The sequence below is a fragment of the Martes martes genome (assembly GCF_963455335.1).
Source record: "Martes martes genome assembly, chromosome: 4".
NCBI lineage: Eukaryota > Metazoa > Chordata > Mammalia > Carnivora > Mustelidae > Martes > Martes martes.
In genome coordinates, this window is record NC_137891.1 from 66045462 (window position 1) to 66060289 (window position 14828).

Here is a 14828-nt window from a genome sequence, read left to right on the forward strand (position 1 = left end):
TGGCCAGCATGCCTAATTATATTCACCACGAAAAGATATTTAGAGCCCCCAGGGACCAGATTTTTTTTTTTTTTTTCCAGTCCTAACCCACACTTTTCAGGTTAGGAAACAAGGTTAAGATTTTTGTAATGTTCCAAACAAGTTATCTAAAATTTTAAAATAACATGTACATAATAATATTATGAATTTTGTTTTAAAAGATAACATGCATAGGGACGCCTGGGTGGCTCAGTTGGTTAAGTGGCTGCCTTCGGCTCAGGTCATGATCCCAGCGTCCTGGGATCGAGTCCCACATCGGGCTCCTTGCTCGGCGGGGAGCCTGCTCCTCCCTCTGCCTCTGCCTGCCACTCTGTCTGCCTGTGCTCGCTCGCTCTCTCTCTCTAACAAATAAATATATTTAAAAAAAATTAAAAAAAAAAGATAACATGCATAAATCAGACAATGGATTAAAGTGAAAAGAGAAATAAACAAACCTGGATGAATGTAATTCATCCATGTGGCTGATCTTTGCTAAGTTTCTACTTTCCTCATGCATGAAATGGAAGTAAAAAAGCTACTTTACAGTTAGGAACTCAAATAATGGCACAGTTATTATTATTACTACTGCTACTATTATTATATTATTGAATTATTACTATAAATATTATGTTACTATATGTTACTATAATAATGGTAGCAGCATTTTAAAAAACAGCCTATGATAGGGAAAGAACACTGGAATCAGAGTGTAAGATGTAATCTCACTTGTGCCACTGCCTAATTTTCTAACCACAGGCTCCTCCCTTCTTTAATCTGTCAAGCAGGGGATAGAATTAGATGATCTGTAAGCTCTCTTTATAGCTATAACATCTTGGGACTCAAAGTAAAAGTCATCCGAGTGAAGGAAAAAAAAAAAAAGGAGTAACATGGTTAACAAAATTACTGTACCTAATTCAGAATCCTCAACTATTTAGAAGTTTAAGTTCTAAGAGAAGTGATTTTTAAAATCTTTAACCTAATATTAAGTAGACCTTCCAAAATGAGTGACTAGTTGAAAATAGCATGCATGGATACATTTGTTCATTTGTTCACCAATCACCTATTAGACACTTCGCCCTGTTCAAGGCACTGGAAATACAAAAATGTTTAATTAAGACACAGTACCTATACTCAAGAAGTTCAAATTCTACTGGAAAACAAATTTAAACAAGTCACTACACTTTAGCACACCAAAGGAACTAACAGAGAATTCACAAGCTGCTATGAGAGCAAAGAGGCTTCCCAACTCTGCCCAGGGACTAGCACTTAAGAAAAATTTCCTGAGGCATTGGTACCTACACCAAGTCTTATGAAGAACTAGATAGGTACAATATCTTGGCTTCAGAAAAATGCAAAGACTAGAATAATAATGGAGACTTGTCTTTTTATTTTGTACAAACCTATTTCTCTTCAATTAGTAAGGGTTAAAGAAATAAAAGTGGTTTCTACACAAGCCGTGGAAGGATCATGCCTTTAAAAAATATTTTATCTTTAGTCCTTAACCAAGTGTTATGAAAGGTACTTAATTGATGTTTTTGTGAATGAATAAATAAAATACTGAGCAAATAGTTATATATTCTAACATACGTATTCTCTAAATTTCACAAGCTCTGTCTCTTATTGGACTCACACTGATTTTGTTATTTTGTATACTTATTTTTCAATAGTTAAGATAAAATAAACTTTTTTTTTAAAACTTCAAAAAAACAGTAGTTTATATACCGACCTCAGGATCCTACTGGCAAAAGGCTTGATAGCAAACCATTTAGAATATAAAAAGTATAGGTATCTCTGTGCCCTCTACAGAAAGATCCTTAAATTCAAAATGAAATTTTAACTCTGGAAATTACAGGCAGAAATAACTCTTAAAATCTACCTTCAGATATATAAAACTTATCTTCAAGAGGTTGGCAACCATCAGAAATCAAGAAGTGAAAACAAGAATATGGAGACATCCTCTTAAACTACGACATAAGAACGCAGAGATGTCTTTATCTCTTCGTCTTCTTCCCAAGACGAAATGAAATGATTCTATCATTAGGTTCAACTAAGGGCTCTCCAGAACTCCAGCCTGAGTTCAAGTCTCTATTATCAACACACAGTTGGACTCCTCTCAGATGTCTTTCTGCCACTTCACAGTAATTCATTCTCTCGTTCACCCAGGTTTGACACCTCACTTGTCTCTCATTCTCTTCTCTACGTCTCCTTTACCTAAGCAATCACCAAGATTTCTTTTCTTTAAGATTTTCTTTATTTATTTGACAGAGAGAGTAGACTTCTTACAGATTTTTCCTTACAAGAGTTCCTGAATACTGCTCCATTTGTAGCTCATTTCCACACCAGTCTTTGTTCTGATTATCTAATGTGAAGTCTATCGGAAAAGTCCCTTAGCCAGTGTTCTAGCCTCTATTTGTCTCTTCTCTCTGCTGTGCCTACTGTGTATCCACATGGTCGATTTCACGTCGTGTTTCATACTCACTTTACCCAAATAGGGTAGGTACTCTACGACTAACATGTTGTCCATGATGACGTTTTTCAGCCTGTGCTCTGCAGATACATTTCACTGCTCTACCAACAAAGCAGCTCCCTTTTTAATCTGTTTGAGACAGGACATATTCTGCAAGAGATATCACTGGGAAAAAGCATTCTGTAGCTAAAAACAAAATGAGTACAAAGGCACTGGCCTATAGAATCAATTCTGCAGAATGTCCAATCTGGCTTTGTTGTGGCAACTCAGTCTTCTGACTCTATGAACTATGCTTCTGAGCAAGAGCTCCCTCTTTTTAATTTGCTTCTCTTTATTAATGAATTCCTGTATTCAAGTAATATTTATTGAAAACCCAAGATCTACCAGGCACTATAACTCGATAAAAAAACAAATACCAATGTTCATAAAATCTACAGCCAGATGAGACAGATTGGCAATGACAATGAAGTGTGCTAAATTCTCTCAAGGGAAAAAAATTCTACACATAATAGGGGAAGTGAGAACCCTCTCCAATCCTGAGGTTCATTAAGTGTAAAAGAATGAAGAGCCTCTAGTTGAGAGGGCTATAGGGAATGATCCAGCCACCTCAGGGGAAAAAACTAAGTTTAATTAAAGCAAGAATGTAAAAGAAATTTGATAAAGATTGGAGGATAAAGAGGAATTTGTTAATCATGAACAGAATTTCACAGGGCACAGTGGAAAAAGATTTGAAAGGTAAAGAAATGATAGAAGGCTAAGTTGCAGAGATGTCCAATCAGGATGAGTGATATGAGAACTTGTGTCTTGAGTAGAGACCCAAGAAAGCAGACATATACAGAATCATAGGTTTAATGGGTTACAAGGCTACAAGCAAATTAGTTACAAAGTTAAGCCAGATAGATGATAAGGACAGATAGCACTCTAGCTCATCAGGATTCACCTGTAGCATAGACAGCTTTTCTCATCTGCATAAGGAGGTTATGTGGTGGATAAGAAGACTTCTGTCTCTCTGTAAGCAGCCATTTGTAACCTGGACTGATATTATGCATTCAAGTGAAAGAAGTTCCAGACTTGAGGCTTCAGACATATAGCTCCAGACTCCTGACAGCCTATGTTTTATGAGGCTTCCTAAGGATGAACAATAGGACATTTTCTTAGTATTCCATTCAGAGCCTTGCAGAGTCCTGTGTATACAGTATATATTTAATAAATATTCTGGATGTAACAAAGAATGTCCTTCATGGTTACAAAAGTACCCCAAATTATCCTTAATGACCTATAAATTTACCTGAAGCCAGACTGCTTGAATTTAATTTCTAAATCTGACACTTACTAGCTGTGACCCTGGGTAAATTAATTAACCTAAATGTGCCTCAATTTCCTTATCTATAAAACAGTGATGATAATAAGAACACCTGCCTCAAAGGGTTTTGTGAGGACTTAATGAATTAAAAGATCCAAACATAAGCAGTAACCTCTTATGTAACCTCTTCCACATCAGCCATAGTAACTTCTTTCAAAACACGTCTCCAAAGCAAGTGAAACAAAAGCAAAAAAACCTTTTGGGACTTCATCAAGATAAAAAGCTTCTGCACAGAAAACGAAATAGTCAACAAAACTAGGAGGCAGCCCACGGAATGGGAGAAGATATTTGCAAATGACATTATAGATAAAAAGCTGAAATCCAAGATCTATTAAGAACTTCTCAAACTCAATACTCAAAAAACAAATAACCCAGTCAAAAAATGGGCAGAAGACATGAACAGACACTTCTCCAAAGAAGACATACAAACGGCTAATGGACACATGAAAAAATGCTCAACATCACTAGCCATCAGGGAAATACAAATCAAAACCACAATGAGCTACCACCTTACACTGATAAGAATGGCAAAAATTAACACAACAGGAAACAACAAGTGTTGGTGAGGATGTGAAGAAAGGGGAACCCTCTTACATGGTTGGTGGGAATGTAAGCTGGTGCAGCCACTCCAGGAAACAGTATGGACATTCCTCAAGATGTTAAGAATAGAGCTACCCTATGACCCAGCAATTGTACTACTAGATATTTACCCCAAAGATACATATGCAGTAAAAAGAAGGGGTACCTGCACCCCAATGTTCATAGCAGCAAAGTCCACAAGAGCCAAACTGTGGAAGGAGCCGAGATGCCCTTCAACAGATGAATGGATGAAGATGATGTGGTATATATACACAATGAAATATTATTCAGCCATCAGAAAGGATGAATACCCATCATTTGCACTGACATGGGTAGAACTGGAGGGGAATATGTGAACTAAGTCAAGCAGAGAAAGACAATTATCATATGGTTACACTTGTATGTGGAACATAAGCAATAGCACAGACGACCATAGGAGAAAGGAGGGAACCCAAACGGGGAGAAATCAGAGAGGGAGATGAACCATGAGAGACTAGGGACCCTGGGAAACAAACTGAGGGTTTCAGAGGGGAGGAGGTAGGAGAATGGGGTAAGAGGGTGGTGGGTGTTAAGGAGGGTACATGCTGTGATGAGCACTGAGTGTTATATGTAACTAATGAATCACTGAACACTACATCAAAAACTAACCATGTACTGCACAGTGGCTAACTAAACATAAAACAAAAACAAAAACAAAACCCCACAAACATGCGAAGTGTTTAAAACAATGCCTGGGAAGCTCCTGGGTGGCTTAGTCAGTTAAGTATGGCTCAAGTTATGACCTCAGGGTCCTGGAATAGAGTCCCACATCACATGGGGCTCTCTACCCAGGGGGAGCCTGTTTCTCCTTCTCCTGCTACCCCTGCTTGTGCTCACTCGCTGTCCCTGTCAAATATATGAATAAAATATTTTAAAAATCCCAAAACAATGCCTGGCACACAGAAAACCCCCTCCTGAGGCATTATGTTCAAAGAACACGAAATCGATTAGCTTTGTGAAACCTCGTGCACCATACAGCACAATCAACACATTACCCATTACTTCAAACTTCAACTATCACTTATGGCTGGTCTACGAAGGTATTGCTTACCTGGATCAAAATTATCACCAAATATTCTCTTGGCAGGAATCTTCAGGGCCATAGCAGGAAATTGTTTCTTTAACTAGAATTTTAAAAAATAACATTATACGAACTTAACTTTCTAAGTCTTCTGGTTATACATGTACCAAAACAAATTACAATGTGATTTTCAAGAAAATCCGTAAGACATACTTTTAAGGACATCATGATCAAATAAATACAATATTAAATTATACCAATAAAATAACATTAGCTTGTCTAATCATCCTATTTTGTCCCAATAGAACACTTAGTATCTTTGTATCTTTGTGACCCTGGGTAAGTTACTTAACATCTCTGTGTTTCAGTTTTCTTGTCTGTAAAATGGAGATAATTTTAGAGCTTAGATAAGAATCTGGTAAAGCTCTGAATATGTGTTACTCACCATTTATTACCTCAAAAGAAGTTGTGATCTTTGCATTCTTTCTAAATGAACAGACTTGACAATTTTTTTTAAGAAAGTGTTGAATTTTGTTTTCCAATACCCTCTGCTCTAGCCTACCCTTTATTAAAATTTTAATACATCTGCTTATCAGATTTGCTTATCCCTAGACAAAGAACGTGGCCCTGAAGACATTAAATTTGGGGCAGTAAGGTCATTAAAATGGGTTAAGGGTTATTTTTATTATAAGCTTGATGTCAAAAAACTACACACACACACACACACACACACACACACACACACACACCATACCCAACTACCGAAATGTCAGGAAATACAAAGAATGGAAGAACATTAATCACTCTACACCACGAGTACGTGGTCAGCAAAATTCAGACTGAAAAATCTGTAGACAAATGACCCTGCTTTTTCAACAAAAAATTGTAAAGGAAAGAAAAGAGACGTGGAGGGGGAGACTTCGTGCCATAAAGACACTTCATAGATTTATTTACCATATAAACACTGACTGAATATTGGATATTAAAATGTTGTTAATTATTTTCACATGTGATTACTAATACTGTGTGTGTGTGCATTTTTAAAGAACTTTTATCTTTTTAGAGATGTATACTAAAATATTTACAGGTGAAATGATACGAAGTCTAAAATTTGCTTCAAAATTACAGTGGGCTGGCTAGGGAAAGAGATGAAACAAGAATGGCCGTGCACCTGGACCTACGGCAGCTGGCTGGTACGTTATATTATTTTCTGTATTTGTGCTATTCTCTCTACTTCTGTATATGTGCAATAATTTCTACAATTAAAAATTTAAAATGCAGGGGAACCTGGGTAGCTCAGTGGTTTAAAGCCTCTGCCTTCAGCTCAGGTCATGATCCTAGAGTCCTAGGATCAAGCCCCGCATCGGGCTCTCTGCTCCGCAAGGAACCTGCTTCCTCCTCTCTCTCTGCCTGACTCTCTGCCTACTTCTGATCTCTCTGTCAAATAAATAAATAAAAATAAAAAAAATTTTTTTAAAATGCAAACTACAATCATAAAAATACATTTCTATGGACAAAATGTTTACAGAATGGATATTTTACTTTTTGTTTTTTTCTTTTACTCTAAAAGGAGCACAGGGAAAGAATTTGTGTTTTCAAACTTAGGGATGGGGAACCTGGGCGGCTCAGTGAGTTGGGCCTCTGTCTTCAGCTCAGATCAGGGTCTCGGGGTCCTGGGATCGAGCCCTGTGTCGGGCTCTCTGCTCAGAGGACAGCCTGCTTCCCCCCTCCCTCTGCCTGCCTCTCTGCCTACTTGTGATCTCTCCCTCTGTGTCAAATAAATAAATAAACAAAAATCTTTAAAAAAAAAAAAAAAAAAACTTAGGGAAATCCAAGCCAGGTTGAACCTCACTTCTGTGGTTTCAAGGAACACAACTGACATGATTCCTGTTTTTTGCTTTGCCACCCTCACCGCAGGACGCAGAATTAGGAGTTACAGAAAAACAGGCAGACAAGAGAAAATGGAGAAATAAGAAAAAGATGAAAAAAGAAAGAGAAATACAGGAAAAGATGAGGGAGAAGGATAATAAAAACTCAACTACATTTGAGGAAAAATTTCTGCAGAAAGCTTAAGATGGGGGGGTCGCCTGGGTGGCTCAGTGGGTTAAAGCCTCTGCCTTCGGCTCAGGTCATGATCCCAGGGTCCTGGGATCGAGCCCGGTGTCAGGCTCTCTGCTCTACGGAGAGCCTGCTTCCTCCTCTCTCTGCCTGCCTCCCTAACTACTTGTGATCTCTCTCTGTCAAATAAATAAATAAAATCTTTTAAAAAAGTAAATAAATAAAAATAAAAATTAAAAAAAAAAAGAAAGCTTAAGATGGGGTGTTTGATGGAATAAGAAAATGAAAGTGATCATGATAGGGGAGGGTACCCCTAAACAAATCATTCACTTCATCTTTATACTTAAAGATATTCAAATATTAACACCCTAAACTAATTAATCTCTAGCTATTTATATATAGATTTATTTAGTTATTTATTTATTTGAGAGAGCGTGTGCACAAGTGGGGGGTGGGGAGGCAGGGAAGGATACAGGAAAAGGTAGAAGCAAGCTCCCTGCTGTGGGGCTTGATTTCAGGACCCTGGGTATCATGACCTGAGCTGAAGGCAGACATTTAATCAACTAAGCCATACAGGCACCCCAGACATCTGTAGTCTCTAGTTACTTAAATCATGAAACCATCATGACATGAGGATGGCTCTTCACACAGGCAATATTTCCACACTGCTGAGTTTTTAGGCCACATCCCCTACATTCCTCCTTATTATAAACAATTTTACAGAAGGAAACACATTTAGAAGGTAAATCTGGCTCATATAATCATTTAAGCAAATATAGAAAGAACCTCAAATTTTCAGTTATTAGTAGTTCACTGGAAAAAAACTGATCTTATTTCTCTAAGAAGTTCATATAAACTATCTGTATGTGCATATGTTTGTTAAAGTACCATCATGATAGCTATGGTCAAATCTGTACAATCCTCAAAAATTGCTGATCATTTACATAATGGTATCCAAGAATTTCAAATGGAGCTGGCAATTCAACCCTCACCCAGTCTCCAATATAAACTATTTTTTTAATATAAATTTTTTTTTAATCTCTCAACATTATGGGGTAGCTGGGTGGCTCAGTCAATAAAGTATCTGACCCTTGATCTCAGCTCAATTCTTGATCTTGGGGTCATGAGTCTGAGCATTGCCTTGGGCTCTAAACTGCATGTGGAGCCTACTTAAAAATAAATTAAGTAAATAAATAAAAATGATTCAACATTACAGAAGATATCCTCATATACAAATCGTTTTTGGGTATTATTTTGTTTCAAAAGTGTGACTTCACTTACAGTAAAAAAAAAAAAAAGACTGCCTCAATAGCCTCTAATTAAGCAATTAAAAAAATATATATATATAGTTCGGTTACATATGCATTAAGGAAAAATTTAAAAACAGAAGAAAACACAGTAAAAATACTACAGTTACCTCTGAGTAGCAACATAGGACGGGTGATTTTTAAGTTTAAACACTTATTTTCCTCCACATTCCAGATTTTCTAGAATATATATTAATTTTACATAGGAAAAAATGCCATTTAAAAAACGTAAGTATTACTTTAAAAGTTCAACTTCAACTAGCAAAGCAGTTGAATACTATTTCAAAGAAAAACAGACACAGTGAAATACTAAATAGAAATGAATCAGAAGGGGCACATGGGTGGCTCAGTCGGTTAAGCATTTGCCTTTGGCTCAGGTCATGATCCTGGAGTCCTGGGATTGAGCCCCATCAGACTCCCTGCTTGGCAGGGAGCTGCTTCTCTCTCTGCCCATCACCCACTCATGTGCAAGCGCGTGCGCGCGCGCTCTCTCTCTCTCTCTCTCTCTAGCAGATAAATAAGATCTTAAAAAAAAGAAAAAGAGTCAGAAGCCTTACTTTCATGACTTAAGAAAACATGGAATGTTGTACAGCTAGCCACTGGATTCATTCAGGCCCATTTAGGAAGTTAGTTACCTCTTAACTGAGATATGCTTAACTTCCTCCATATTTAAAGATCTTACAAATAGTTAAGTCACACACTTCTGCATCTATTTAATCCTACTTCTTTAAAATCAAGAGACAGCGTTAAGAAAATAAAAAAAAATTACCTTCTTAATATGAAACAATTTTTTCTGAAGGATGTCTGGTAATCTACCATTTATTAAATAATGACATAAAGAGATTCCTATTTATTCTTAGGGCAGAAAAAAATTTAAATTTGGGATTTAAAGCATAACTGCTTTTTTCCTTAATTGAAGCAAAGCTTGGAATCCAGAGCTGTCTTAATAATGTGAGGTCTACAATGACCAACACAGGTGGTGGTCTTTGGCCTCCTAGGTGTGTATGACTAATACCCACACAACAATGGACAATAATACATAAGCACTGGTCTCTACACTGATCTGGCCTGATGTGTTACAATGACCATGGTGCTCCTGCTTCCTCCTTAAAAATAATATTTAATATCTGAATTTTGAATATATAAAAATAGTTTATATTAATTTAAATAATTAATGATACCTTAGATATCATCCCCCACCTTCTAGTAACTGTCAGAACTCACAAAAGTCCATATTCATTTAAGTTGTGTTGGCTACTTAAAATCTGGAACCGAAGACTTAACTCTGGCCAAAAATGAAACTATAGAAGGAAGGTAAGTTTATGACAAACTTTCAGACCCAAATCTAGTTGCTGGGCAATTTAACCAGTAACAACGCAACGATAAACAACTATTAGTGAGGCAGTAGAAAGAATTTATTTCTTTTTTTTTTTTTTAAGAATTTATTTCTAATATTCTGACATTAAATGTATTTTAAGCTGCATATATAATTTTCACATCTTTAAGAGTTTACTCAAAAATTCTCAACAATCCTCTCTCCACCCTTTTTTGTAGGAATTCCAAAGTTAGGATGCTTCTGAAGAATCTATTACCCTTTTCTGCTTATCTATTTGAGAAGGAATGTTATTTAATCAAAGAAATCTTCTCTTGGGGCCCCTGGGTGGCTCAGTCGGTTATGTGTCTGCCTTCAGCTCAGGTCATAGTCTCAGGGTCCTGAGACTAAATCCCACATCAAGTTCCCTGCTCAGCAGGGAGCCTGCTTCTCGCTCTTCCTCTGTTTCCTTGCATGCTCTCTCTCTCTCTCAAATAAATACATAAATAAAATCTTGAAAAAAAAATCTCTCTCATTTGTAAGTTTTCTTAGGTGTTTTAATCTACTACATATTTTTTAAGTTTTATTTATTTAAGTACTCTCTATACTTAATATGGGGCTTGCACTCACAACCCTAAGATCAAGAGTTGCACACTCTTCTGACTGAGCCAGCCAGGAACCCTCAGGTGTTTTGTGTTAAAAAAAAATCCTGGGGCACCTGTGTGGCTTAAGCCTCTGCCTTTGGCTCAGGTCATGATCTCGAGGTCCTGGGATCAAGCCCCACATCAGGCTCTTTGCTCAGCGGGGAGCCTGCTTCTCCCTCTCTCTCTGCCTGACTCTCTGCCTACTTGAGATCTCTGTCTGTCAAACAAATAAATAAAATTTTTTTAAAGATTTTATTTATTTATTTGAGAGAGAGAGACACACACACACAGCAAGAGAGGAAACACAAGCAGGGGGAGTGGGAGAGGGAGAAGCAGTCCTCCTGAGCAGGCAGTCCAATGCAGGGCTCGATTCTAGGACCCTGGGATCACGACCTGAGCCGAAGGCAGATGCTTAACGACTGAGCCACCCAAGCACCCCAATAACTAAAATCTTTTTTTTTTTTAATTTTATTTATTTGACAGACAGAGATCACAAGTAGGCAGAGAGGCAGGCAGAGAGAGAGGGGGAAGCAGGCTCCCTGAGAAGCAGAGAGCCCGATGCGGGGCTCGAACCCAGGGCCCTGGGATCATGACCTGAGCCTAAGGCAGAGCCTTTAACCCACTGAGCCACCCGGAAGCCCCCAATAACTAAAATCTTTAAAACAAACAAAAATTCCTGCAGACTGACATTTACTTACGGTATTGTAAAGCTTATCAAACTCTGCATATCTCCTGAAGACAAACCACTCACTCCTGCCCATTGAGACCAGAACTTTATAAACCTGTGGAAATAAAAAACAGCATAACAAAACTTGATTGCAAAAAAAAAATTCATTAGCTATTTAATAGGTGAATCGCCCATTTTTATACTCATGAAACTGATATTAGACATCCATGTTTATGCATGATTCTCTAAAATACACAAGTATACTGGCTAAAAGACTTATTTAGTCTTCTTGAAAGGAGATATTTTATTTATTTTTTAGGAGATATTTTATTTTTAAAATGTTATGAAATATTTCTACAGTTTTCAAAAGAATAACACAGTGAACACCTGTGAATTCATTCAGATGTCTGAATTCTAACATGTGCCATTCTTGTTTCAGACCTTTTCCCCCAAGATTACATTATAGATTCAATTAATGCTGTTCTCCTCTCTTCTTCCCCAGCAGTAACCATTATCTTGAAATTATAAAGTATTTTCAAAAGTGATGCCCGGCATACAGTAAAGATTCAGCTAAAAGTTCTTCTCCTTCTAGGTCATCTTGTACACAGTATTTTTCAACCAGGAATTATCCTCAGACTTCCTACTACTACCTTACCTGTGTTTAGTAATTATATATAAATATATATAACTTCATATAACCAGAATCAACAACCCTATGAAGTAAGCAGAACAAATACTACAAACCTACATTAGAAATTATGGCTCAAAAAAGTTTAATAATTTGCCCAAATTCACAGACTTATGAGACTAAAATGCAAATCTTTTAACCCTTCATATACCAGAACGAGTATCAAATCATCACCATTATAATACAGAATTCTGATAATTCTGATAATTCATCCCATCCCATACTCTCAGAGTATAATTCAATATAATAATGTAGAGAGGATGGTTTGGGACTCCAAAGATCTGTTTCATTTCTTTTTTTTTTCTTTTTTAAAGATTAATTTGAGAGAGAGAGAGAAGCATGAGACGTGAAGAAGGGCAGAGGGAGATGAAGAGAGTCTTAAGCAGACTCCACACTGAGCAGAGAGCCTGACACAGGGTTTGATCCCAGAACCCTGAGATCATGACCTGACCTGAAACCAAGAGTCTGACACTTAACCAAGTACACCACCCAGATGCCCCATGTGTCATTTCTAAAGAGAAAAGTAACAAGAACCCAGGTGTTTGAGGAAAAGCTCAATGATGTTTGACTTGGGTTATGAATTAAAGAGATAGGAATTACTTTGGAGTTTACAATACAGCTGTCCACAGTTGTTTAGACAACTTGGAGTAAACCAGGTTTATTTTAGAACATGGGCATACAAATATGTATCAGGCTCTCTGCTCAGCAGGAACCCTGATTCTCCCTCTCTCTGCTTGTGTTCCCTCTCTCGCTGTGTCTCTCTCTGTCAAATAAATAAATAAAATCTTTAAAAAAAAAAGCTAAATAGGGTAGAGGCACCTGGGTAGTTCAGTTGGGTAAGTATCTGACTTTTGACCGCAGCTCAGATCTTGATCTCAGGGTTGTCAGTTCAGCGGCGGACTCCATGCTGGATGTGGAGCCTATACTAAAAAAAACGGGTGATGCACCTGGGGGGCTCAGTTGGCTAAGCATCCGACTCTTGATTTCAGCTCAGGTCATGATCTCAGGGTTTTGAGATTGAGTCCTGTGTTGGGGTCTCTGCTGAGCTTGGAGGCTGCTTAAGATTCTCTTTCCCTCTCTCTCTGCCCCTCGCCAACCATCCCACCCCCCAAAATTAAATAGGGTAAGCAGGACAGAGAGTAGGTGTACTCTACTGTACACCTCTACTGTACTGTAAAGAGTAGGAGTAGGGTGGGCTGTGAAGGTGCTATTTTATACAGGGTGGTCAGAAAAAGCCTCTCTACAAAGGCAACATTTGATAATCTGAAGCAAGGAAATGAACAAAGTGATCTGGAGGAGGCCTTCGAGAATGCAGGGGACAGCTCTGGGAACAGCTGGGTAAGAGCAATGCTACAGACTTCCTAAACCTTTCACAGATGGCACAAAAATACCTCTATCATGAAAAGTAAATGACACTGCGATAACCCAATGCCTGTATTTGCTATACATGAACTTCCATCAAACTTGGAAGGAGGTTATGCCCTTGAAGGATAGAATGCTTATCAGTTTAAGAAAAAAAAAACAGGAGAGGTAAGGAAAAAAAACTTTCACACACTTCACTATTTTACTGAGGTATACTGACCTCTCATTTACCATCAATGTGACGTTTCTAAGACTTGCTTATAAGATTGTGGAATAAATGAACAATGTTTAAGATACTGCTGTAACAGACACTGAGCAGAGGCAAATGGCCAGACACACACTGCAGTCTTTCCTCGGTCTCTCCTCTGGGCTTTGGTACAGGGTATGGAAGTACGTTTATTAAGAAAAGGAAAACAGGGGGGCACCTAGGTGGCTCAGTGGGTTAAAGCCTCTGCCTTCGGCTCAGGTCATGATCTCAGGGTCCTGGGATCAAGCCCCGCATCGGGCTCTTTGCTCGGCAGGGAGCCTGCTTCCTCCTCTCTCTCTGCCTACTTGTGATCTCTCCCTCTGTCAAATAAATAAATAAAATTAAAAAAAAAAAAAAGAAAGAAAGAAAAGGAAAACAGGGACTCCTGGGTGGCTCAGTGGGTTAAAGCCTCTGCCTTCGGCTCAGGTCATGATCCCAGGGTTCTGGGATCAAGCCCCACATCGGGCTCTCTGCTCAGCAGGGAGTCTGCTTCTCCCTCTCTCTCTCTGCCTACTTGTGATCTCTATCAAATAAATAAATTTAAAAGAAAAGGAAAACAGAGGAGTGAAGGACAGAAGCTGTTTCCAGCTTCCTTGTCTGGGACTTTGGGAGAAAAGTGTTATTGGGGGTTCCAGCCCCACCTAGTTAAGAAAGGAGACTGGATTGCGCTTGTTTTCTCTCTCTCTCTGACAAATAAACAAATAGAATCTTAAAAACAAAACAAAACAAAAATACACGTGGGTGGCTCAGTCAGTTAGGCATCTGCCTTCAGCCCAGGTCATGATCCCAGGGTCCCGGGATCAAGTCCCGCATTAGGCTCCTTGCTCCGCAAAAAGCCTGCTTCTTCCTCTACCTGCCACTCCCCCTGCATGTTTGCTCTCTCTCTCTGACTAATAAATAAATAAAATCTTAAAAAGGAAGGAAGGCAGGACGCCTGGGTGGCTCAGTTGGTTGAGCCGCTGCCTTCGGCTTGGGTCATCATCCCAGGGTCCTGGGATAGAGTCCCACATCGGGCTCCTTGCTAGGCAGGGAGCCTGCCTCTCTGCCTGCTTGTGT

The 14828-nt window shown here is 38.4% G+C and overlaps 1 protein-coding gene across 4 annotated transcripts in view; it reads right to left on the bottom strand.

Annotated features, from left to right (window-relative positions):
• The window catches only part of LOC308341918 (serine/threonine-protein kinase Sgk3), a 140889-nt gene that overhangs the window by 53828 nt on the left and 72233 nt on the right, over positions 1 to 14828 (bottom strand). For all 4 annotated transcript variants that reach the window (XM_080802050.1, XM_080802051.1, XM_080802048.1 and 1 more), the window contains 2 exons: positions 11507 to 11590; positions 5518 to 5590 (listed from right to left, as the gene is read on the bottom strand). In XM_080802050.1, the coding sequence (XP_080658176.1) occupies positions 5518 to 5590; positions 11507 to 11590 (157 nt within the window). The remainder of the gene's footprint in view (positions 1 to 5517; positions 5591 to 11506; positions 11591 to 14828) is intronic.